This window comes from Cetorhinus maximus, unplaced genomic scaffold, assembly GCF_964194155.1.
Source record: "Cetorhinus maximus unplaced genomic scaffold, sCetMax3.hap1.1 HAP1_SCAFFOLD_650, whole genome shotgun sequence".
NCBI classification, from domain to species: domain Eukaryota; kingdom Metazoa; phylum Chordata; class Chondrichthyes; order Lamniformes; family Cetorhinidae; genus Cetorhinus; species Cetorhinus maximus.
In genome coordinates, this window is record NW_027596592.1 from 106,491 (window position 1) to 133,223 (window position 26,733).

The following is a 26,733-nucleotide window of genomic DNA, read 5'->3' on the forward strand; positions in this document are numbered from 1 at the left end:
AGGGGAGCTAGCAGCTCATGAAATGACCAGGACAATAAAGACAATACAAGTGTGCACGGACATCAAGATACAGCGCTCAAACCGGAACAAGTCTATCCCTCAAATTCAACAAACAAAAACCAGATGAAAATTAACTTCCTTTCGATCTATGGTAACTCCACAGCTGTGCGCTAACGTGCAGCAGACTATCTGACTTCATCCTGTAAGTAAGCCTGGGTACTAGATTTTAGTGTAGCCCAACCATTTTCAGGTTCATTTCATGTCATATTCATTGTAATAAGCTAACAATGTCAAAACACAATTTTCTGCTAACATTGAGATGAGAAGCCATTTTGATGATTTTAACCTTTTCCAACAAACTTTCCCAAAACAGTATTACGAAGCAGTGATTGACGGGCAACAGATGATTGGTAGTTGCTTAGAAGTCGCTTCATGTTATCTCAATATTTCTCCATTAGCACTTCTTATGAGAGAATTAAAGTGCTGTAACAGCTGGGAAAGGAATGGGATAAGCCTCGGACTTGCTCCCTATCAGGAACACACACTGTCCTTGATTGTTGAGTCTGTCTTAATGAATGGGCTCCTGAAAAAACATCAAGATGAGAGACATAGCTTAAAGGAAGGCACTGTCCTAAGTTTAAGACAATGTGGCAAATTAGCTAAAACCACTGGAGTTAACTCTTGTCACATTATTGACAAACCATAGACCAATTAGCCATTTCCAATAACTTGGCTAAGGTGGGCTTACAGCATCTTTTAAGTGTAGAAATGAAGATTTCGAGAAGCCATTTTGTTAGCATGTTATCTGTGTATCAAATGACGGAGGGTTATCCTCACTTCATGTCTTCAGCCTGATCAACCGAGGAAAGTTGTGAGAAGTCTGTTTAATTGTTAAAGTTAAACATTCTCCTCTTACTGTTAATTGAAACTTGATTTTTATCTTTCTAACTTGTTACCTTTCCACATTTTAGTGGTTAATAAATCTTTTTAAAATGACCATTTAGAGTGTTCATTCCTGCCGGATGCTCAGTCCTGTAGAACCTGATGATTTCATTCACAATTGGGGATTTATTGCAACCTGTACCCCATAAATCAATTTAGAATCCAGAAGACTGAAAATCCCATTCTGTTCCAGACAGGCTCCTTAACAAGTTCTTTAATGAGATTAAGGGGCCGTTAATTGGTGGTGAGTGGGTTTCCTGTTTCCTCCCCTCCACCGGCACTTTGAAAATTACAAACTGTCTCAGAGGCAGCGGATCCAGTGCCTCCGACCGGGAAAGTAATTTTCAAATCGCACAAGTCCCGGTTCCCACCCCCATCAGAAAGTGAAAATCCAACCCCAGTTATCAGAATGAACCTAGTTCAAACCTGGATGTGATTCACAACAGCAATAACAGCAGAATTCAACCCCTGTTGTCATATGTGAAACTTCTGGTGTCTCTTCAAGTTAAATGAAAAAATGAATCCCTTCCCACAGATGGGGCAGTTGAAAGGCCTCTCCCCAGTGTGAACTCGCTGGTGTCTGTGCAGGTTGTGCGACCGAGTGAATCTCTTCCCACACACATAGCAGGTGAACGGCCTCTCCCCAGTGTGAACTCGCTGGTGTTTCAGCAGATTTATTGGTCCTTTGAAACTTTTCTCACAGTCAGAGCATTTAAACAATCTCTGATCACTGTGAACAAGTTGGTGTCAGCAGAGCAGATGACTGAGTGAAGCCTTTCCCACACACAGAGCAGGTGAACGGCCTCTCCCCAGTCTGAACTCGCTGGTGGGTCCCGAGGTTAGATGAACTCATGAATCCCTTCCCGCACACGGAACAGCTGAACAGCCTCACGCCACTGTGAACACGCTGGTGTGTCAGAAGATTTGATAACTGCGTGAAACCCTTCCCACAATCGGTGCAGGTGAACGGCCTCTCCCCAGTGTGAATATGCCGATGAATTTCCAGCTGGGATGGGGAAATGAATCCAGTTCCACAGTCCCCACATTTCCATGGTTTCTCCGTGGTGCGGGTGCCCTTGTGTCTCTCCAGATTGGATGATCAGTTGAATGCTTGTCCATACACACACAGACACACAGAAAACATGTGTACGTGGAATTCATAACATCCCACTGTAAATGCTGTAATTTTTTTTTCAGGTTGTGTAACTAGCTAAAGCTCTTTGCACAGTCAGTGCACTGGAACATTCTCACCGGTGTGAGTGTGTCTTGATGCTTTTCCAGTCATATAGATGAGTGATTTTTTTTTTTCTACAGTCAGAACAGGCAAACATTTCTCCTTCCACATTCAAAGGCCAGTGATATTCTGCTCCTGATGAATCAAGTGACTCTGTTAGATCTTGATGTGATGTTTTGTTTGAGTTACCAGTGTATAAATTCTCCCTTCTGATGCCCCTGTAAGCAGAGATTTCAAAAGTCCTCATTGTAAGCACGGCATAGAAATGAAGAACAGTTAATTTTAGTTCCTATGGAACATTTTTTCTCTCTTGTTCCCCCAAAGCTGCAAATCCCCGTCCCACACACTCTCCCCCCTCCCTGGGCTGAAATCTAAATAAAGTGTTGGATAATTCTCTGTATCCTTTTAATAAATTCTACAAATGGAGATCATGTTTTACAAGGGGCCATTTGTTAACAGTTTCCCAAACACAGATCAGATCCTCATTGATTTGAGCCCAAATTTATTTATTTTTTATAAATTAAGTCTTATTTATTGTGCTCCCTCCCCCATCCTCTGATGTGAACCATCCTCCACTCGCTGACCCAGGATGGCGGCCGTTAACCTGGGCCTGTTCCCGGGAGGGAGAAGCCCCGCAGCTGCAAACCAGGAGCTGACAATTATTCCTCAGGGTTTGCGGATCCACAAAGTGTTTCCAAATCCTCCCCGTCCAGCCGCCGGCTCCATCGCTCCCTCCCCCCCACAGGCCTGTCACCGCGGGGTAAACACGGGGCCTGGGGCCTACCCCAGAAGTTGATCCAGTTCCCAGTCCAGCCGCGGTTTCCATTCCTACCCTGTGCTCACAATCTCCTCCCGCCTCCCGAACCGTCCGCTCCTCCTCATTCTGTCACCATGACTGACACTGAGCATGCTCATAGCGCACACCCACACTGCACCTGCGCACTGGACTCCTATAGTCATTGATAGGGGACTTTCTGCAACGCGGTTTGTTCTGGGTAAATAATCCGCCATTGATAGCTTGACTTGGGAACACAAAATTCAATGCATCGGCTTCCCAATCGAGATCGGGACCCTGGGCGCTGTTATGGCACGGCGGATGGTAAATGCCGAGCTGCTCAAATCACAGAGCGAAACCTGAAACAGCTGCCACTACCGTTTTGCAATTTGTATTTTATCTCGAGATGCGTGCCTTGAATTCAGTAGTAATAAGTCCACCCACAATTAGAGTTTTTTTAAAACTAAATTAAACATTCATTAACAGAATAAAAGATTTTAAGCACATTCATAGGTCTACAAATTACGATTATAATAACTCCTAACTCCCCTAATTAATCTAGCTCCCAGTTACACCTCTGTTAAGGCAACAGTGAAACAAAACATAAGTTTAACAGACCTTGGTAAAGCACACAAAACCTTGGGCAGTGATATTCAAAGTGAATTTTCTTAGCTTCAGTTCCTGTAGACAGCAAATGCATACAGGCTGGAGGCTTTTCACACTTGTGTTAGATCTTAGAATGCCTTCCCTCTTACATATAACCTCATCTCCTTTATACATGCTTCTCTCTTAATGTAAATTCCAATTCCCAATATTTCTTTGAAACTTTACTTTTAACTTTATTATAAATTTTTCATAGTACTCATATTATCAGTAACATTTGGGAAAAATAAACACTGTATGACTTAGCTTCTTATGGCTAGGTGTAACATCTTACCATCTGTTTGAAGTTCAAACTAACCTAATTTATATAAAAATGCAAATGTTCCTCGCACCTCACATTCTAAAACTTCAGCCAGGTTTGTGTATTTAGCATTTCAAACCTAGCTTCCCTTTTGATCATTCAAAAGCTGCAGACCAGCTGTCTCCAATTCCATTAAATTCTCCCGCCCCCCCTCCCACCCCCCCACCACCACACACATCAACACAGAGAAACTAATCCAAACTCCACTATTAACCAACCTTTACAATATATCAAAATAATATTATGAAAAGTATTATATTTTCATGACAGCGCAATACACACAATAGGTACTTAAAGTATGTAGAAACCCGAATGTCTGGACCTTCCTCCATGATGCAATCTGTGCAATTCACCCCCACCTCCACCTGCAATGGCAGATTGGAAAAAGGTCGAAGTTGAAATTCACAAAGATCAATGCTGGTACAAACTGGTGGAAACAACCTGCTGAGTTATTCCATCACTTTCCGTTTTTATTTCAGATTTCCAGTATCCACAGTATTTTGCTTTTAATTCAGTGCTGGTACCTGTGTCAAGAAAGATATGCTGAAAAACTGACTTGAGGTAGATGAAATGGAATGTGTCTATGCAAAACATAAACTCCAGCACAGGTCAGTTGAACAGAAAGCTCTGTTTCTGGACTCGATATTCTCTGTAATTCAGTGTCATCTCCTACTGGTTGAACAGAATGCTTTCTTTCTGGATTTGATATTTTCTGTAATTCAGTGACATCTCCTACTGGCTCTTGATCAGCATGTTCCACATCCACCACTTGTACTGCACATGCTCAGAGTGCAACCGAGTGCTGAGTAATCGCACTGGGCTCCTGTGGTCACTGATGGGGCACATTCTGATTCATGGAAAATTATGGGTTGTAACAGTGTCACTCAAAGCTTAATTTGTGAACAAAAATTTTCATCACCACATCGAGATTGGGCCTGTTTCTGTATCAAGTGGCACTTGCTTAGAAATAACACCTTCTCACTAATGCCAGGGTAACTCGGCTCCTGACCTCATTACAGCTGTGGTTCAAAATGGACAAAAGAGCTGAACTCCCGAGGTGAGGTGAGAGTGACTGCCAGGCAACATTTGACCAAGTGTGGCATCAAAGAGCTTTCGCAACACTGGAGTCAGTGGGAATCAGGGGGGAAACTCTATAATGGTTGGATTCATACCTAGCACAACGGAAGATGGTTGTGGTTGTTGGAGGTCAATCACCTCATTTCCACGACATTACTGCAGGAGTTCCTCAGGGTATTGTCCTAGGCCCAACCATCTTCAGCTGTTTCAGCAATGACCTTCCTCCCATCATAAGGTCAGAAGTGGGGATGTTCACTGGTGATTGCACAATGTTCAGCACCATTCACGACTCCTCAGCTACTGAAGCGATGCATGTCTAAATGCAGCAAGACCTGGACAATATCCAGGCTTGTACTGACAGGTGCCAAGTAACATTCGCAACACACAAGTGCCAGTCAATTACTATCTCCAGCAAGGGAGAATCTACCCATCACCCCTTGACATTCAGTGGCATTACCTTCACTAAATCCCCCACTATCAACATCCTGGGGGTTACCATTGAGCAGAAACAGAACTGGACCAGCCATATAAATACTGTGGCTCCAAGAGCAGGTCAGAGGCTGGGAATTCTGCCGCAAATAACTCACCTCCTGACTCTCCAAAGCCTGTCCACCATCTACAAGGCACAAGTCAAGAGTGTGATGGAATATTCTCCACTTGCCTGGATGGGTGCAGCTCCAACAACACTCAGGAAAGTTGACACCATCCAGGACAAATTAGCCCACTTGATTGGCACCCCATTCACAAACATTCACTCCCTCCACCAGCAACAAACAGAGGCAGCTGTGTGTACCATCTACAAGATGCACTGCAGGAACTCACCAAGGCTCCTTCGACAGCACCTTCTGAACCCACGACATCTCGATGGACAAGGGCAGCAGATAGATGGGAACACGACCCCCTGGAAGTTTGCCTCCAAACCACTCACCATCCTGACTTGGAAATATATCGCCATTCCTTCAGTTGCTGGATCAAAATCCTGGAGCTCCCTTCCTAACAGCACTGTGGGTGTACCTACACCACATGGACTGCTGCAGTTCCACCTTCTCAAGGGCAACTAGGTATGGGGAATCCAGCACCATGTGCGAGCGAGATCAGGAATAGGAGAATAGACTGGATGAATGCATGGCTGGAGAGATGATGTAGGAGGGAGGGATTTAGATTCCTGAGGCATGGAGATTGATTCTGGGAACGATGGGACATGTAAAAGCTGATTGGGTTGCACCCCAGCAGGACCAGGACCAGTATCCTCACAGGGGTATTTGCTAGTACTGTGGGGGAGGGTTTAAACTAGACTGGCAGGGGAATGGGAAACTGAGTGAGGAGACACAAGAAAGGGAAACAAAGATAGGAATGAAAGATAGAAAAGTAGAAAGCAAAAGTGGAAGGCAGAGGAAACAAGGGCTAGCAGCAAATAGGACCATAGTACAAAAAGAGATGTATAAAAAATGTTAAAAAGACAAGTCTAAAAGCACTGTATCTGAATGCATGGAGCATTCGCAATAAGGTAGATGGATTAACAGTGCAAATAAATGTAAACGGGTACGACATGACTGTGATTACAGAGACATGGCTGCAGGGTGACCGAGGCTGGGAACTGAATATCCAAGGGTACTCGATATTTAGGACAGACAAGCAAAAAGCATTGTTAGTTAAGGATGAAATCGGTGCAGTAGTGAGAGAGGATATTGGCTCAGAAAATCTAGATCTAGAATCAGTCGGGTGGAGCTAAGAAACAACAAAGGGCAGAAAACATTAGTGGGAGTTGTCTATAAGCCTCCAAACGGTAGTGATAAGGTAGGGGGCAGTGTTAAACAGGAAATTAGAGATGTATGTAAAAAGGGTGCTACGATAATCATGGGTGACTTTAAGCTGCATATAGACTGGGCAAACCAAATTAGCAATAATACTGTGGTGGATGAATTCCTGGAGTATACAAGATGTCTTTTAGACCAGAATGTCGAGGAACCGACTAGGGAACAGGCTATCCTATATTTGGTATTGTGCAATGAAGGAGAGTCATACGGAATCGAATTGTTAACTCTGTCTCTCTCCACAGGTGGTGTCAGACCTGCTGAGTTTGATCAGCATTTTCTGTTTTTATTTCAGATATCCAGCATCCGCAATATTTTGCTTTTACACTAGCATCATGAGGAAATCTTTTCAGTAACAAGTGTTAAGAATTTGGAATTCACTATCTGATGGATACAGGTTCGAGAGTAACCTTCAAACAGGAATTGGATAAATATTTGAAGGAGAAATGATGCAGGGATGAGTAAAGAATGGGGGAGTGGGACTAACTGGATAGCTCGTCGAATTTGTCAGCACAGATTCAATAGGCCAACCAGCCTCCTTCTCTGCTGTACTGTTAGGAGATCCTGTCATCTATAATAATATAATGATTCATAATAAACATGATGATAGAATCATGGAGCAGGGATGGTGGCCATTCAGCCCATTGTGCCTGTACCGTCCCTGAAAATGTTACCATTCTGTCCCACTCCCCTGCTCTTTTCCAATCGCCCTCTAAATCTTTCCTTATTAAATTAAAATCCAAATCACTTTTGAAAGTTATGACTAAATCTGCTTCTACCAGCCATTCAAACAATGACTTGCCAGTATTTAACTGGTGGAAATTTCTACACATCCACCAAACAGTCTGATAATTTACGAAGAGTGGAGAAGTCGAGAGACGTGGTGGTGAGGCAGAGCTGGGAGCTGTTAGTGTAAATGTGATAAGTGGCAGTGTTTTCAGATGATGTCATTGATTGGAACAGGTTAATGAGAAATAAGAGGAGGCCTTTGGGGACACGAGAGGTAACTGTGTGAGTTGAAAGGAAAGACATTGTGAGTGATACTCTGGCTATGATTAGAAAGAGAAAAATGGAACCAGGAGAGAGCAGCCCCACCCAGGGGACAGGGGAGAGGTGAAGGTGCAGAATGATGTGGTCAACATCAAATGCTGCAGACAGGTCGAGGACGAGAAGGGAGAGTTTATCTTTGTCACAGTCACATAGGATGTCATTTGTCACTTTGATAAGAGCTGTTTCAGTCCTGTGGCAGGGGCAGAAACATGATTGGAGGGATTCAGACATGGCGTTCTGGGAAAGATGGGCAGGAATTTGGGAGGTGGCAACACGTTCAAGGACTTTGGAGAGGACAGAGAGGCTGTAGATGGGGCAGTAGATGGAAGGAGAGTGGGGCCAAGGATTTTCTTTTTGAGACTCCTGCAGGATGTGGGAAATGAGGGACGCTTCCAGCGTCCATGGCGACCATGTGTGAGGAAGGTGTGTCCAAATGCAGCTTCTAGCGAATCGGGTTTCAGAGCTGGAGCTGCGGGTGGACTCATTGTGGAGCATCCGCGATGCTGAGCAAGTCATGGATGGCACGGTTAGCGAGGTGGTCACACCGCAGGTGAAGATTACACAGGCAGAATGACCATCAGGAACAGTAAAAGACTCAGGAAGGTAGTGCAGGAGTCCCCTGTGGTCATCCCCCTCTCTAACAGATATACCGCTTTGGATACTGTTGGGGGGGATGGCCTCTCGGGGGAAAGCAGCAACAGCCAAGTTCATGGCACCGTGGGTGGCTCTGCTGCTCAGAGGGGCAGGAGGAAAACAAGTGGCAGGGCTATTGTGATAGGGGATTCAATAGTTAGGGGCACAGACAGACGTTTCTGTGACCGCAAACGTGAATCAAGAATGGTATGTTGCCTCCCTGGTGCCAGGGTCCAGGATGTTACAGAGCGGCTGCGGGACATTCTGGGGAGGGAAGGTAAACAGCCAGTGGTCGTGGTACACATTGGTACCAACAACATAGGTAATAAGAGGGATGAGGGCCTGAAAGCAGAATCTAGGGAGCTCGGAAATAAATTTAAAAATAAGACCTCAAATGTAGTAATCTCAGGATAACTCCCTGTTCCACCTGCTAGCAAGAGCAGGAATAAGAGGATAGGCCAAATGAATACGTGGCTGGAGAGATGGTGTAGTTGGGAGGGATTCAGATTCTTGAGGCACTGGGACTGGTTCTGGGGAAGGTGGGACGTGTATAAACCGGACAGGCTGCACCCAGGCAGAGCTGGGACTAGTGTCCTTGTGGGAGCTTTTGCTAGTTCTGTTGGGGAGTATTTAAACTAGTGTGGCAGGGGGATGGGATCCCAGGAGTAGGATCAGATAGGTCAGATTCAGATCAGAAAAGTGGAGGTAGAACATTAGCTAGGGACGTTGTGATAGACATGGAGTTACAGGAGAAGCAAAGTTTACAAAGTGTCCAGCAAGGGAAATTGACGGGGTTAAACTGTTTAAACTTCAATGCAAGGAGTATTACAAACAAGGTAGATGAGTTAAGGGCACAGGTAGACACATGGCAGCAGGATGTCATTGCTATAACGGAGACCTGGCTAAAGGAGGGACAAAGCTGGCAGCTTAATATCCCTGGTTATAGAGTCTTCAGACACGATAGAGTAAGAGATTAAAAAAGGATGGGGGAGGGGTGCAGGTAGCACTAATGGTTAATGAATCAATTCCAATTGTGAGAAGGGATGAAACACTTAATGGATCAACAAACGAGGCTTTATGGATTGAGCTTAGAAATAAAAAAGGGGCAGTCACACTACTGGGAGTATACTACAGACCCCCAAATAGTGAAAGGGAGATAGAAGAACAAATATGTAGGCAAATTTCTGCTTGTAAGAACAAGAGGGCAATAATAGTCGGAGACTTCAATTATCCTAATATCAACTGGGATTCAAACAATATAATGGGAACTGAGGGAGAAAACTTCATGCAATGTGTCCAAGAAATTTTTTTTAACCAATTAGTGATAAACCCAATGAGAGGAGATGCAATTCTAGACTTAGTCTTGGGGAATGAAGAAGGGCAAGTGGGTGAAGTGACAGTTGGTGACCATATCAGGGACAGTGATCACAATTCAGTTAGATTTAGCATTACCATGGAAAAGAACAGAGATACAGAGATAAGGCAGGAGCAAAAGTCTTGAACTGGGGGAAGGCAAGTTTTGCAGAAATGAGAAGGGACTTGGTTGAGGTGGACTGAACAGCACTGCTGGAGGATAAAACAGTGGAAAACCAGTGGGAAGCACTAAAAAGCGAGATCCTAATTGTACAAAGTAGACATGTCCCCTACAAAAATAAGAGTGGTACTGCCAAATCTAGACCACCCTGGTTGTCTAGGGGAATACAGGGGAAGATCAAACAGAAAAAGGAAGTGTACAATAGGCACAAAGAAGTAAGCACTGCAGATAGCCTAGACGAAGTAAAAAAGGAAATAAGGAAATCAAAGAGAAGGCATGAAAAAAGATTAGCAAGTAAAGTTAAAGATAACCCAAAGATGTTTTACCAATACATTAATGCTAAAAGGTTAGTTAAGGAAAAAGTGGGACCTATCAGAGATGAAGATGGAAACTTGTGTGTGGATGCAGAGGCTGTGGGAAGGGTTTTGAATGAATATTTTGTCTCCGTGTTTACAAAGGAAAGGGAGGATGTAGATAGAGTAGTCCAGGACGAACACTGCGAGATATTGGACGGGATAGTCATAGAGAGGAAGTACTCGAAGGGTTGAAATCCTTGAAAGCTGATAAGTCACGAGGGCCAGATGGATTGTTTCCGAGTCTGCTGAAGGAAGTCAGGGAGAAGATAGCAGATGCTCTGAGGTTGATTTTCCAATCTTCACTAGATGCAGGGGAGGTACTGGAGAAATGCAAATGTAGTTCCATTGTTTAAAAAGGGATCAAAGGAAATGCCAAACAATTATAGGCCAGTTAGTCCTACATCAGCAGTGAGCAAATTAGTAGAATCAATCCTGAGAGATTGGATTAACTGTCAGGTGGAAAGGTATGGACCAGTCAGGGATGGTCAGCATAGATTTGTTAAAGGAAGGTCTTGCCTCACAAATTTGATTGAATTTTTTGAGGAAGTGACAAGAAGGGTTGATGAAGGTAGTGCAGTGGATGTTGTGTACATGGATTTTAGCAAGGCATTTGACAAGGTCCCACATGGCAGACTGGTCAGGAAAGTAAAAGCCCATGGGATTCAGGGTAATGTGGCAAACTGGATAAAAGGTTGGCTTTGTAACAGGAAACAAAGGGTAATGGTCAATGGATGCCCTTGTGAATGGAAAGTTGTCTCATGTGGTGTTCCACAGGGCTCAGTGTTGGGACCCTTGCTGTTTGTGTTATATATTAACGATTTGGATGTGAACGTGGGGGGAAAGATTGGGAAATTTGCCGATGACATAAAGATTGGCCAAGCAGTGCATAGTGTAGAGGATAGCCATAATCTCCAAAACGATATAGATGGGTTGGTGCAGTGGGCGGTAAAGTGGCAGATGGATTTTAACATAGAGAAGTGTGAGGTCATACATTTAGGGAGGTCAAACAGTTACAGGGATTACACAATAAATGGGAATATACTAAGAGGGGTAGATGAAGTGAGAGATCTTGGCCTACAAGTACACAGGTCCCTGAAGGCAGCAGTTCAGGTAGACAAGGTTGTAAAGAAGGCATATGGAATGCTCTCCTTCATTGGCAGAGGTATAGAATATAAAAGTAAGGATATAATGTTGGAATTGTATAAAACACTGGTGAGGCCACAACTGGAGTATTGTGTGCAGTTCTGGTCACCACATTACAGGAAGGACATAATAACTCTGGAGAGAGTGCAGAGGAGGTTTACAAGAATGTTGCCAGGGTTAGAAAAGTGTAGCTACGAGGAGAGATTGGATAGGTTGGGGTTATTTTCCTTAAACAAAGAAGGCTGAGAGGTGACTTGATTGAGGTGTACAAAATGATGAGGGGAATAGATAGAGTGGACAGGATAAAATTGTTTCCCTTGGTGGAGAATTCTAAAACCAGGGGACATAGATTCAAGATAAGTGGCAGAAGGTATAGGGGGGACATGAGGAAGAACTTTTTTACGCAGAGGGCAGTGGGTGTCTGGAATTCGCTGACCACGTTGGTGGTAGAGGCAGGAACTCTAAACTCTTTTAAAAAGTACTTGGATCTGCACCTTAAGTGCTGTAAGCTACAGAGCTATGGGCCAGGTGCAGGAAGGTGGGATTAGAAAGAGCACCTGGGTGTCCTCGGGCTGGCATGGACAAGATGGGCCGAATGGCCTCCGGTGCTGTAACTTTTCTATGGTTCTATGGGTATAATGATGGCAGATTTGAAGGAGAGATGGACAGTACTTGAGAGAGAAAACTGTTGACATATTCAGTGAAAATGGGGAAGTTGATTGATCAGTAGTTTAGTGGGTGTAGGGTCAATAGAGCAAGAGGTGAATTTCATGGACAAGATGAACTCTGAGAGGGCATGAGGGGAGATGGAAGGGAAAAAACAGAAAGATGAGAGTTCAGAGCTCGGGTAATGGGGAACTCTAGGGAGGGCGAGTGGAAAGGAGGGAAGCAACAGAGGCAGCTGATCCGATTGTCTCAATCTTATTGATAAAGAAGCTCCATGAGATCCTCACACCAGTTGTTGGGGGTGAGGATGGAGGGAGAGCATTTCAAAAGGAATGAACTTGTGTTAGAGATATTAAAAAGGTTCAACACATTGTGTCTTTTAACACAAAACTAATTTATTTGATATTTATCCAGAATACTAGCCCCCCTAAGTGGTCTGTAGTTTATTAACATCAGCAGAAACAGATCCCAATGAACATGGTTCGGTCCTGGATGTGATTACCAGCAAAATCCCACCACTTTAGTTACTTGTGAACTCGCTGGTGTGTCAGCAGGTTGGATGAGGTAGTGAATCCTTTCCCACAATGGGGGCAGATGAATGGCCTCTCCCCATTGTGAATTCGTTGGTGTGTCAGCAGCTTGGATGAGGTAGTGAATCCCTTCCCACAATGGGGGCAGGTGAATGGTCTCTCCCCAGTGTGAATTCGTTGGTGTGTCAGCAGGTGGGATGAATTAATAAATGCCTTCCCACACTGGAGGCAAGTGAATGGCCTCTCCCCAGTGTGAATTCGTTGGTGTGTCAGCAGGTTGGATGAGGTAGTGAATCTCTTCCCACACTGAGGGCAGGTGAATGGCCTCTCCCCAGTGTGAACTCGCTGGTGTGTCAGCAGGTGAGATGACTGAGTGAATCCCTTCCCACACTGAGGGCAGGTGAATGGCCTCTCCCCAGTGTGAACTCGCTGGTGTGTCAGCAGGTGAGATGACTGAGTGAATCCCTTCCCACACTGAGGGCAGGTGAATGGCTTCTCCCCAGTGTGAATTCGTTGGTGTGTCAGCAGGCTAGATAACTGAGTGAATCCCTTCCCACACTGAGGGCAGATGAATGGCTTCTCCCCAGTGTGAATTCGTTGGTGTGCCAGCAGGTTGGATGAGGTAGTGAATCTCTTCCCACACTGAGGGCAGATGAATGGCCTCTCCCCAGTGTGAATTTGCTGGTGTGCCAGCAGGTTGGATGAGGTAGTGAATCTCTTCCCACACTGAGGGCAGATGAATGGCTTCTCCCCAGTGTGAATTCGTTGGTGTGCCAGCAGGTTGGATGAGGTAGTGAATCTCTTCCCACACTGAGGGCAGGTGAATGGCCTCTCCCCAGTGTGAAATCGTTGGTGTGTCAGCAGGCTAGATAACTGAGTGAATCCCTTCTCACACTGGGGGCAGGTGAATGGCCTCTCCCCAGTGTGAACTCGCTGGTGTGTCAGCAGGTGAGATGACTGAGTGAATCCCTTCCCACACTGAGGGCAGGTGAATGGCTTCTCCCCAGTGTGAATTCGCTGGTGTACAGTGAGTTGAAATGATCGCCAGAACCCAGTCCTGCATTGAGAGCACCTGAACGGTCTCTCGTCAGTGTGAACACGTTGATGGGACATCAGCTCGCAGGAACTTTTAAAGCACTTCCCACAGTCTGGGCATTTAAAAGGTCTCTCTTCACTGTGAACTCGCTGGTGGCTCAGCAGGTAGCTTGAAAGAGTAAACCCCTTCCCACACGTTGAGCAGGTGAACGGCCTCTCCCCAGTGTGACTCCGCCGATGCTCTTCCAGCTCTGACGGGAATCTGAATCCCTTCCCCCAGTCCCCACATTTCCATGGTTTCTCCCCGATGTGGCTGCGCTGGTGTCTTGACAGGCCAGATGATCGGTTGAAGCCTCGTCTACACACAGAACACATGTACGATTTCTCTCCACTGTGAATGGTACTTTTTCCTTCCATGTTCAAAATCAAATGATATTCAGGTTATGATAAATCGAGCGAATGTCAGATTCTGCTGTGATGTTTTGTTTCTGTTTCCCGACTGCAAATCATCCCCTTCTAATACCCTGTGAAATTGATTTAAAACAGAAAAAAAGGTGTGAGAGAGAATCCACAAAAACACAAATGCAGGTTGTGAAATTGAGCTGAATGAATCTGGTAATTTGTGGGGCCGGCACGAGGGAAAAGTGACCACGAAAACTGCTGGATTGTCATAAAAACCCAACTGGTTCACTAATGTCCTTCAGGGAATGGAACCTGTCACCTGGTCTGGGTCTACACAAGACTCTGGCCTCCATGGGATGAAAGAGAGAGGTGAGAGGTGCAGGGGGTGAAGATGTGTTTAATACATCTTCAGCTCAACCAGAACTTTGGCAGAATATCCCAAACCCTCAACATCCACTACCTAGAAGTATGAAGGTAACAGGTGTCAATGAACACCATCACCTCCAACTCACACACTGTCCTAACTTGTCTGACATCCAGTACTGGATGAGCAGAAATTTCCTCCATTTAAATGTTGGGAAGATGAAAGCCATTGTCTCCACTCCCTAACCACCGACTCCATCCCTCTTGCAGTCTCTGAGGCTGAACCAGACTGTTCACAATCTTGTTGTCATGTTTCAGCCCAAGCTGAGCTTCTGACTACAAATCACTAAAACCACCCATTTCCACCTCAGTAACATCGCCCAGCTGTGCCCCTGCCTCAGAGCACAGCCCGGTCCCCACGCTGGCGCTCTGGGTTCCTGTTCTCATTGATAGGGGACCTTCTGACCCACAGGGCATTCTGGATAAACCAGCCGCCATCGAGACCAATCAGTGAACGGGCATTTTGTTTCCCCCAGTTGGTAAAACAGAAAGTCCATGGATGAGGGGGATACTGGACAGGAAGCACAATGAAAGGTTCAGACACTTTATTGAATACTCACAGCAGAAGCACGTTAATCTGATTGGAGATCACTTCCACACGAGCAGTCAGCGGTTTGGAGCCTCCTGAGATTCCAGTCCCTTTCCCGTCAGTATTTACAGGAGCTGCGACACGGAAAAGAGTCTCAGTAAAATCAGGGATTTATTTGTTCACTGCTTTACAATGGGTCTGGGGTCACACTTGAGGTTCGTGCAGCCTGTGATTCCCTGAGTTTATTAACTCTCCCCCCTCCAGACCCTTTGGGCTCTCTATTGTTGGACTCTCTATTGCTTTTCAATGTCCTCCTGGCCTTGTTGTATCTGATCCAATAAAAACCCTCCTTACATCACACAGGGAACAGCTTTAGACATGTTCTGACTTTTCACCTCAATCTTATTCTGCTGAATGATCTCACTGACCGTTCCTTTTCTCTCGATCCGTCCGTCCACCATCTCTTTTCTGGATTTCACTCCTTCTTGTTGTTCCAGGATTTCATCTCTCTGCCTTTTATTTCTTTTACTGAAGATTCCTGTCCATTGCTGCCTCACAGCCTCGTCCTGTTCCCAAATATTCTCCATGTCTAAGTGCTTCCCAGCGGCCGTGCCAGCCGTGGCCCCTATTCCAGCCCAGTCACTGATCCCTCTCTTCCCTCCACCCTTTTTACTGGTGTCACTATCACAGGGACGATCGCGGTGTTTTCCCAAAACTGCCTTAACACCGGGGTCTTGGCTACTGGGTGGTCATAGTCCACCCATCTCTCTCCCTGCATTCTGACTTATGAAATTCCTGGATAATTCCCTTATCATCCGAACATCAAGGTCCTTGTAGATGGGATGACATAACCTTAGGGACGGGTGTGTGGTGTTCAGGGCACATATTACAGGAACTATTTTAAATCTTGTATCATTATGTAGGTTCTGTGAGTACGAGTGATGATTAAACCATTTGTGGAACCAATTTCGTGTGGCAGGACAGATTGAGGGGGTATCAGTGAAGCATATGGGGGTCTTGGGCTTCATAAATAGAGGTACTGAGTACAAAAACAGGGAAGTGCACCAACAGAGAATTGTTCTGATCTGGAACCCTTTCCCTGAAAAGGTGCTAGAACCTGATTCTATGTTTAGCCTCTGCCCACTGGTCCTAGATTCCCCAACCAGTGGAAATAGTTCCTCTCTATCTATCCTGTCAGTTCCAATATCCCAAAAACTTTGATCAAATCAGCTTTTAATCTTATAAATTCCAGGGATTACAACCCTCACAGTGAGGTGATGTATTTTATCAGGAGGAATAGGGAGAGGGAAAATATTATTCATGGCACAGCTCTAAAGAGTGAGCAGGGACAGAGGGACCTGGGGCTTCATGGCTTTGATCTCTGAAGGTGACAGAATGTATTACGAGAGTGGTTAGCAAAGCCGATTAGATCTTGAGCTTCATAAATAGTGATATTGAGAACAAAAACAGGAAAGTTATGTTGAATTCTTTATAAAGCTCTGGTTAGGCCACAATTTGAGAATTGCATCCAGTTCTGGTCACCTCACTTTAGGGAGGATGTGAAGGTCATTGAGAAGGTGCAGAGGAGATTTACCAGAATGGTTCCTGCAAAGGAGGTTGAGGGGAGATTGGGAGAGGTGTACGAGATTATGACAGGTTTAGATATGGTGGACAAAGAAAAGCTATTCCCATCAGCTGATCATACAAGGACTCAAGGACAGAGGTTTAAAATTTTGGGTAAAAGCTGCGGGAGATGTGAGGAAGAATATCTTTACACAGTGAGTGGTGATGACCTGGAGGTTACTGCCTATGAGGGGGGTGGAAATGGACATGGTAGTGATTTCAAAAGGAAATTGGACAGAAGCATGAGGGAAATAAACTTGCAAGGATACGGGGATAGAGCAGGGGAACGGGACTGATTGGATTGCTCTACATAGCTGGCATGGACTCAATGAGTCTAATGGCCTCCTCTGTGCCATAATGACTCTGTGACTCTTATGTGTAATCTCATTCTGTAACTTAACCCTTGGAGCTCAGATCACTCAGGTAAATATGTGCTACACTCCCTCCTAGGCCATTCTATCTTTCCTGATGTTTGTTGCCCAGAACTGAACACAGTTCTTCAGGAATGCTCTAACCTGGGTTTGTGTGTCTCTGCATTTTTCCCGTCACACCTGAAATCGTCTCAGAATCACAGAGTGCAGAAGAGGCCCTTTGGCCCATCGATTCTGCATCAACATGTGAGAAACACCTGACCTACCTACCTAATCCCATTTACCAGCACTTGGCCCATAGCCTTGAATGTTGGTCAAGATGTCAAGGCCCATTGGTCCCTAATGGGCCCTACTCTTTCCCTGGTTATCCTCTTCCCATTGGCATTGAAAAAAAATATTTAGATCCCTGCAGTTGAATCTTTCAGACACTGAATTGTAGATTTTTCACCAAATATCAATTTACGATTGTAGTAAAAGTTCATAATTTTGTCAAGGGGGTCCTGCTGAAAGTTTTTCAAATTAAGGGGAAGGATCACAGATGGTGCTTTTAAAAAGGGACATTGCAGCCCTGAAAATCAGTGACACCTTCAGAATATTAGACTCCGGCCAGTTATAGGGTTGTTAACATCAGCAGAAACAAAATATTGCCAGACTATCAATATTAAACAAGCTTACAAGCAGCAAGAACAGCAGGATCCAACCCCTGCAGTCACTTATGAACTTGCTGATGTCTCAGGAGGCATCGTGACTGAGTGAATCCCTTCCCACACACCGAGAGTTGAATAACCTCTTCTCAATGTGAGTGCGTTGGTGGTCAGCAGGTTGAAAGACTTTGCAAATCCCTTCCCACACAGCGAGCAAGTGAACAGCCTCTCCCTAGTGTGAACTCGCTGGTGTGCAGTGAGGTTGGATGACCGACTGAATCCTTTCCCACAAACGGAGCATGTGAACGGTCTCTCCGCAGTGTGAACTCGCTGGTGTAAAATGAGGGAGGATGCCTGTCTGAAACTCTTTCCACAGGAAGTGCAAGTGAACAGCCTCTCTCCAGTGTGAACTCGCTGGTGTGTCAGAAGATGGAATGACTGAGTGAATCCCTTCCCACACTCGGAGCAGGTGAACGGCCTCTCCCCAATTTGGGTGCATTGTTGTACAGTGAGTGCTGAAGAGTGCCTGAACCTCTTTCCACAGGAAGTGCAGCTGAATAGCTTCTCCTCAGTGTGAATTCGCTGGTGTGACAAAAGGCCAGATGACTGAGTAAATCCCTCCCCACACACAGAGCAGGTGAATGGCCTTTCCCCTGTGTGACTGCGTCGATGGTTTTCCAGCAGGGATGGGTAACTGAATCCTTTCCCACAGTCCTCACATTTCCACAGTTCTCCATAGTGTGGGTGTCCTTGTGTCTCTCCAGGTTGAATGATTAGTTGAAACCTTGTCCAGACACAGAACATGTGTATGGTTTTCCAAACTGTGAACGATGTGATGCTTTTTCAGGCTGTTTAACTGGTTAAAGCTCTTTCCACAGTCAGTTCACTGAACACTCTCACTTGGGTGTGTGTGTGTGTGCCTCGGTGTTTATCCAGTGACACTGAAGTTCAGTATCTTTCCCCACTGACAGAACAGACAAACATTTCTCCTTCCACATTCAAAGTCTGAGAATATTCAGGTCCTGGTGAATCAAGTGACTCTGTCAGAAGATGTTTGGTTTGAGTTTCACATCTGCAAATCCTTCCCTTCTAATACTCTGGGAAACGAGTTTATAAAAATCATCACTGTCAGTCCGGGATGGAAATTCAGAACAGACAATTCTAGTTTTAATGGAATATTGTTTTCTCTCTTGTTCCCCCAAAGTTGTAAATTCCCGTCCCACACACTCTCCCTCCTCCCTGGGCTGAAATCCAAACCCATCTCCACCATTTCTTTCCTCCACTCCCAGTTTTCTCCCTCCCTCTCCTCTGCCTGGGTTCAGTTCTCCGGCTCCTGTCTGCAGACTGACAATAAAATCAATGAATTAATCATTTTCCAAAGTCCATCCCTGTCAGTCCAGGATAGAAATGCACAATATTCTCTCCTCCTGCTGACAGGGGCAGGGATGACCGCGCATGCGCCCTGCTGCACAAGATGGCGGTCGTTAATCCGGGCCTCTCACCGAGGAACGCGGATCGGGGCAACTGCCGCCCACAGATACCAGCGAGGAACCGGTAGCTTGTTATTCTGGCTTCAGAACGGCTCAAAGTGTTTACGAAACCTGCCCGTCCACCCGCCGGCTGCATCTCTCCTGCAATTCCGCCCTTTATCTTACCGGCTGCGGACCTGACAAACAAGCAGCTTTCCTTCGCCCTCATACACTGCCCATGCTCCAAACTCGAGGCGGGATTGCACCTGCGCACTGATGTCCAGCAACCACACTGCGCATGCTCCCATCACAATGCCTGGGTGATTGACGGCAGCTCTGAACCAATAGCAAGAGGTTGCAGGACCAAAGGGGTGCGGCTGGCCCTCCAGCCAATTGGAGTGAATGAGGGGCGGGGCCTAACCAGGATCTCCCTCATTGGCTGAAACTCTGCATCATTTTGGAAGATGATTTGCCTCAAACTTCAGGAGAAAACTGGACCTTTCTTGCTTGTGGCTTTAAACAGATGAAACCCTGTGGGTGTGGAACAAATATTTCAATATTTGTTACTGAAATGTGGGAACATGGTGAAACAAGGCACAAACTTAAAGAAATAACTGGGCAGACAGGGAATTCACCATTTGAACAAGGGGAGTCCTTGGTTTCAATAAATGAACCGGCAGGAGGGTTAGGACAGGTCAGGGATAAAGTTAATATTCAGAACAATACAGAATGTAAAGGAAAAACTGATCTCAAAGACAATTTGTTGTAATGTGTGTGGAGGGGATGTGCTGAACCAGGTTTAAAGAGGTTAAACATGTTTTCCATATTGCACAATCACAATGCTTCAAAGATGAGACATGAAAGCCCTCAACATTAATCATGACAAGTGGGAAGCTAATTGATGATTGATGCAACTGGAAACACCAGCTGTGGGCAGGAGTTCACCACCACAGCAACATGTCGTTTCAGAAACTTCAACACAGACAAACAAGGTGTCAGCAGAAATCATCTCGCAACACGAGTAAGGAAAACCTTCATACGAGGCACTTTTGCCTTTACAGAATCGGCTTGTTCAGCCATCAGATGAAGTGCAGCAGATCGTCTCATCTGATCTCACCAAAGTTCTGAGGCTGCATTCCCATCATCTCTCACAGATGGACAGATGCTAAACATATGGGACAATCACATTAAAATCTGGAACTCAGATGCGGATAAGGATTGGTGTTAGGTGAGAAGGTCTGGATCAATGTCTTACTCCAGGAAGCTTTAAAATCAGAATGGCAGCATTTCAGAAATTATTCCTGTGATATCAGTGATCCCATTCCTATCTGTTAGTAAGACCGATGGAAGTATTTAGTGGAGACAGTAGCATGCTGGAGGATGATGTACACAAGGGTTTTCTGAACTGAGGATAATAGTGAGGGGAAAGGAAGGGATCTTGAAAAAAAAACAGACTCTTCATGTTGTTACAAAGGACATGGGACCTTCCACTTGGTTTGACACAACACACACACAAACCCACATGGATTCACTTCCTATCGATCAGGTGGACCAGGTTTTGCCTCACACCGCCAACTAACTAAGTTACTGACTAAGACTGGCGATAAAGTATCAGTGTCTGCAAGGACCAAAAAGTTATAGAAATTCAAGTAAACATCACCCTCCAGGGACTCAAAGCAGTTTTGACTATCTAATTCCAGCACTTTCTCTGAACCTTAATCTATAATGGACAACATCTTGAACAGACATAATGACAAAAAGCTAAGCCACCAATAGATATTAGGCGGTTTATGTCTCCTCTGGTGATCAGCCCTGGTGGGAGATTTTAGACAATACAAAACATCTTTGCATAATTGCAGCCTCTACTTTCCTATTGGTATTCCGGATAATTCCCCTTATATTGATGGTCTCGGTGAAGGTCAGGCCACAAGGCAGAATGGATGAAAAGATGGCTCCAAACTCCCTCTAAATCTAACCCTCTGATTTCGGTTTTGTAGCCATTTCCATCCATCTGCTGCCTGGCCCTTCACTCCACAGAGCCTGATCTTGGTCACCTTGTGCACACTGTTATGGATAACAAGCGGGTTACAAAACAGAAAGCAGAGAGAAGAGGTTAAGAGTAGCAACTCAGACTGGTAAAAGGTGGGAATTGATGTTCCACAGGGAGCAATGCTGGAACCACTGTTATTCAAATTTATATAAACGATTTGGACTCAGAAATCAGAAAACCAATTTTAAAATTTGGGAGCAGAATTACAGTAAATCACAGATAAGAATTCCCAGTTAACAAAACTTTGTTGTACAGTTCATTAAATCTTTAATTCAGTAGCACAGTGTACAATGACATGAGGAAGTGATTAACTGATTTATTTATGAATTAATTGATTACCAAATTGGGAAGTACAGTTAATACTGAGGAAGACTGCAACAAAATCCTGGAATCTAACACACACACACCAATATAGCAGGGAATTCTTGGAAACATGGTGCAGGTCCTTCTTTATCTGGAGATCAAATGTCTGTTGTATAATTATCCCGGGAGTTAAAAGGATCCTGTGAATTCCTCCTTGTGTTATTTTAATACAGACTTTACACTATTTACTTTTAGCTACATTTTACTATGTTAAAGGTGCTATGTCAATACAAGTTGTTGCTGACATTGGCTTAAAGTAGTAGACTCAGGACTGTCACCAATAAACCTTAAAAACTTCACAGAATAATCACCACAGTCATTTTTAAACTGGAGACTTATTCCTGCCATTTCAGTTTCAGTCAGGAACAGAGCACACTTTTACACCAATCTCTGATTTAACAGCACATTTCCAGACTGCCTGACTCAGGTTGTACAACCACAGTTGTAAAGGAGCCTTCTACTCGGGAACTTTGAAACCCAATGATTCCAAACAGAAATCAGAGGGATAGATTTACAGGGAGTTTGTATTTTTCCATCCATTTTTCTATGTGGCCTTGGATTCCACAGCCTGACCTTGGTCATCTTTAGGCTGTATATACTGCACAGAAGTGGCTGTGACACATTTCTCACACACCTCAGGATTAATCCACATGTGGGTTTTGCTGTCAGTGAAGAAATATGAGAAAGACCAAAATGCCATTTGTCCCTCTCAGTGTGACCCTAAAGGACTGCGTCCAGGCTGAAGTTCTGTTCCTGGTGTATGATCCTCCCCCAGATTGTCCTTCCTGAGCTCCAGCCAGGTGATGTTAAACACTCAGGTACGAAAGACAAAATTGTACAACAATGTGTGAAAAACAAAGTTTGACATGCTATGTCCAACAAGCCTAGTCTGTCCAACCTTTCCTCATAAGACAACCCCCCCATTCCTGGTAATGATCAACTAAACCTTCGCTGAACTGCTTCCAATGCATTTACATCTTTCCTTAAATAATGAGACCAATATTACACATAGTACTCCAGATGTGGGCTCACCAAATGCCCTGTATAACTGAAGCATAACCTCCCTACTTTTGTATTCAATTTCCCTTGCAATGAACGATAATATTCTTTCAGCTTTGCTAATTTCTTGTGGTACCTGCACACTAACCTTTTGCGATTCATGCACTGGGACACCCAGATCCCTCTGAATCTGAGAGCTCTGCAGTCTCTCACCATTTAAATATGATTTTTTATTCGTCCTGCCAACATGGACAATGTCACATCTTCCCACATTATACTCCACTTGCCAGATCTTTGCCCACTCACCTAACCTATTTGTATCCTTTTGTAGCCTCCTTATGTCCTCTTCATAATTTATTTTCCTACCTGTGTGTCATAAGCAAATTTAGCAACCATACCATTGGTTCCTTCATCCAAATCATTTATATAAATTATAAAGAGTTGAGGTCCCAGCACTGATCCTTGTGGCACACTAACCATCACATTCTGCTAATCAGAAATATACCCATTTATGCCCACTCTCTGTTTCCTGTTAGCTAGCTAATCTTCCATTCATGTCAATATGTTACCCCCTACACCATGAGATTTTATTTTCCACAATAACCTTTAATGTGACATCTTATCAAAAGCCCTCTGGAAATATAGGTACAGTACATCCACCAGTTCCCCTTTATCCACAGCACCTATTACTTCTTCAAAGAACCCCAATAAATTGGTTAAGCATGATTTCCCTCTCACAAAACTTTATTGACTTTGCCTGATTACCTTGAATTTATCTAAGTGCCCTGTTATAACACTTGTAACATTTTTCCTATGATAGATATTAAGCTAACTGGCCTATACTTTCCTGCTCTCTGTCTCCCTCCCTTTTCTATTTTCCTATCTGATGAGACCTTCCCCGAATCTAGCGAATTTTGGAAAATTAAAACCAACGCATCAACTATCTCACTAGCCACTTCTTTTAAGACCCGAGGATGAAATCCATCAGGACAGGGGGACTTGTCAGCCCGCAGCTCCAACAATTTGCTCGGTACCACTTCCCTGGTGATTGTAATTTTCTTGAGCTCCTCCCCCTTTCCAAATCCTGATTTACAGCCATTCTTGGCATATTACTTGTATCCTCTATAGTGAAGACAATGCAAAATCCCTCTTCAATTCATCTGCCATTATTAACTCCCCAGACTCACTTTCTATAGGAGCAACCCTCACTTTGTTAACTCTTTTCATTTTAAAATATCGAAATTTACTCTTACTATCTGTCTTTATATTTCTAACTAGCTTTCTCTCGTTCTCGACCTTTTCCCTCTTTATTAATCTTTCAGTCATTCTTTTCTTTTTTTAAATTCTGTCCAGTCTTCTGAGCTGCCACCCATATTTGCACAATTATATTTCAGCAGAAACAAACTCCAGCTGTCAGAATGAAAGAATTCAATCCTGAACAGGATTAACAGCAACAGTAACCAGATTTCAATCCCCATAGTCACTCGTGAACTCGCTGGTGTGTAATCAGATCCTTTTCACTTTTAAAGGTCTTCTCACAGTCAGAACATTTAAAAGGTCTCTGATCAGTATGAACAAGTTGATGTGTCAGAAGGTGGGATGACCGAATGAATCCTTTTCCACACATGGAACATGTGAATGGCCTCTCGCCAGTGTGAACTCGCTGATGTGTCAACAGGTCAGATGAATTGGTGTATCCCTTTCCACACATGGAGCAGGTGAATGGCCTCTCCCCAGTGTGAATTCGTTGGTGTGTCAGTAGTTTGGATGGCCGATTAAATTCCTTCCCACAGATAAAGCAGGTGTATGGACTTTCCCCAGTGTGAATGCTCTGGTGAGTCAGAAGCCTGGATGTGAACTGCCTCTCTAAACTGTGAGTTTGCTGGTGCCTCAGAAAGTTTGATGAATGACCGATTGCCTTCCCACACACGGAGCAGATGACTGAACTCTGCTCAGTGTGAATGTGCTAGTGTCTCAGAAAGCTGGATGAATGAGTGAATCCCTTCCCACACACGGAGCAGGTGAATGGCCTCTCCCCAGTGTGGCTGCGTTGATGAATTTCCAGCTTTGATGGGGAACCAAATCCCTTCCCACAGTTCCCACATTTCCACGGTTTCACCATGGTGCTGGTGTCCTTGTGGCTGTCCATGTTGGATGGTCAGTTCAAACCTCATCCACACAATTTGTCCTCGCTGTGAATGGTGCAATGGTTTTTCAGGCTGTGCAATTGGTAAAACATTTCTCCTTCTATATTAAAGATTCAATGATATCCAGCTCCTGATGTATTGAGTGAATCTGTCAGATTTTGACGTGATGTTTTCTTTGAGTTTCCTGTCAGCAAATCTTCCTGTTCAAGTATCCTGTAAAAGGAGTTTACAAAAGTCAGTAAAGGATAGAAATTCAGAACAGACAATTCCAGTTTCTTTCCTTTTTCTAATTTGTTCATGTGATGTGGGTGTCACTGGCAAGACCAGTATTTGATGCCCAGCTGGAATTGCCTTGAGAAGATGGTGGTGAGCCACTTCCTTGAACTGCTGCAGTCCATGTGGTGTCGGTGCTGTTAGGAAGGGAGGCCCATGATTTCAACTCGGCGACAGTGAAGGAACAGCGATACATTCCCAAGTCTGACTTATGATGGATGAAAGGTGATTGGTAAAGCAGCTGAAGATGGTTGGGCCTCGGACACTGACCTGAGGAACTCCAACAGAGATGTCCTGGGATTGAGATAACAAAGAATAGAAAAAATACTGAGAAATGTTAACTTGTGTTGTTGATAAAAGAGATACTCATTCAATTTTTCAGAGATGACTGATTCCCCAGGGGTTCACTCTGACTCCCCTGACTGACTGACTCAGGGTCCAGTCCTCAATGCCCCCGATTGGTGACTGAACTCGCTGCTCCTTTGCTCCTCCGGCCTCTGAGCTCCTCTTGCTGTTGTTTCCCAGGACAGTCAATGTCCGCTCTCCAACATGACCCTGTCAGGTGGAGTTCAGGGGCTCAGAGGAAGAAAAGAAAATGAGGCGGTGAATATGAGTTGGGAGAAACAAGGAGAGAAACAGGATTCAATGGAGAAACTGAGCGGGGGGCAAGCGCAGCCTCAGGAACAGCGAGTGCGGCTCTCAGAGGCCGAATGAGAGCGGCCGGGCCCGGCGGCCGTGCGGTGATCTCCCCGGGCTGGGGGTCGGGGCTGCCCATTAAAGCGATGCTGCAGCGCCTCCCCCATCCTCGCCGCGGCTTCCCGGTTTCTTCTCCATTTCCACCGAGTCCGACTCACAACAAAGGAGCCGCCCAGAAACGGGATTCCTGTTGGTCATTTTCTATTCATTTTACGGAGGTTTTGGGTTTAGATTTCTTTCTGTCTCTCTCCAGCTTTCTTTCTCCGTTTATTTCTTCGCTTTGCGCTATTGAAGTCTTGAAGAAATAATGGCAAGTGAATGGAAAGCCTGTTTATGAGATAAACACACAGCAGGGGAAGTGAGCTGCAGAAGGGGCAGGGAAAGACTTTACACATGGGGAGAGGGGGGCAGGAGTTTGAGAAGGTAGAAATCACAGAGGGAGCTGTTGAAATGGGAGATTATACAGAGGGGGTGGGAGGCTGCTGTTGATTTCGGAGGGGGGTAATTAGAATGTACATGGGGACAGGGTACTTGCACATGTTTGAAATAGTGAGGGTTCGCAGTTGCATGTTTTAAATGGTGAATGTATATGAATGATGATATTATAACGAAGTCCAGAGAGATACGGGGTGGGTTGGGAGGTGGAGGGTGGTGCTGGAAGGAGTGCAGGGACTGTTTTGATGGTGGGTTGGGTATTATATGGGGGTTTGAGAGAGAATATTGGAGTGGGCAAATACGGGGTTAAAAATGGCGCGTGGAATTTGGCGGCCGCAAAAGAAATGGCAGCGATAAAATGATGCGGAGATGGAATAATCGCCTATTGATAATCGCAGGGAGGAAAAGAATGGGGGTTGGATAGTTGCGGGAGGGAAAACAAAAGAGTCTAGATTTCGAAAGAGTATTTTGTGGCCCAAATTGTTTACATTGGATAAGATATAACAAAGAACGTCAATAAACAAATAAGTTGAAGTCTATTTTTTGAATTGTAAAC

General features: G+C 44.8%; 1 protein-coding gene across 1 annotated transcript in view; it reads right to left on the minus strand.

Annotated features, from left to right (window-relative positions):
* Window positions 1-19,436, minus strand: part of LOC144674387 (uncharacterized) — a 47,765-nt gene extending 28,329 nt beyond the window's left edge. Inside the window, 5 exon segments of the mRNA XM_078535784.1 lie at window positions 1,421-1,690; window positions 1,692-2,024; window positions 12,717-14,066; window positions 17,969-18,842; window positions 19,248-19,436. Coding sequence (XP_078391910.1) covers window positions 1,421-1,690; window positions 1,692-2,024; window positions 12,717-14,066; window positions 17,969-18,549 — 2,534 coding nt within the window. The 5' untranslated portion in view covers window positions 18,550-18,842; window positions 19,248-19,436.
* Window positions 19,437-26,733: the final 7,297 nt, after the last annotated feature.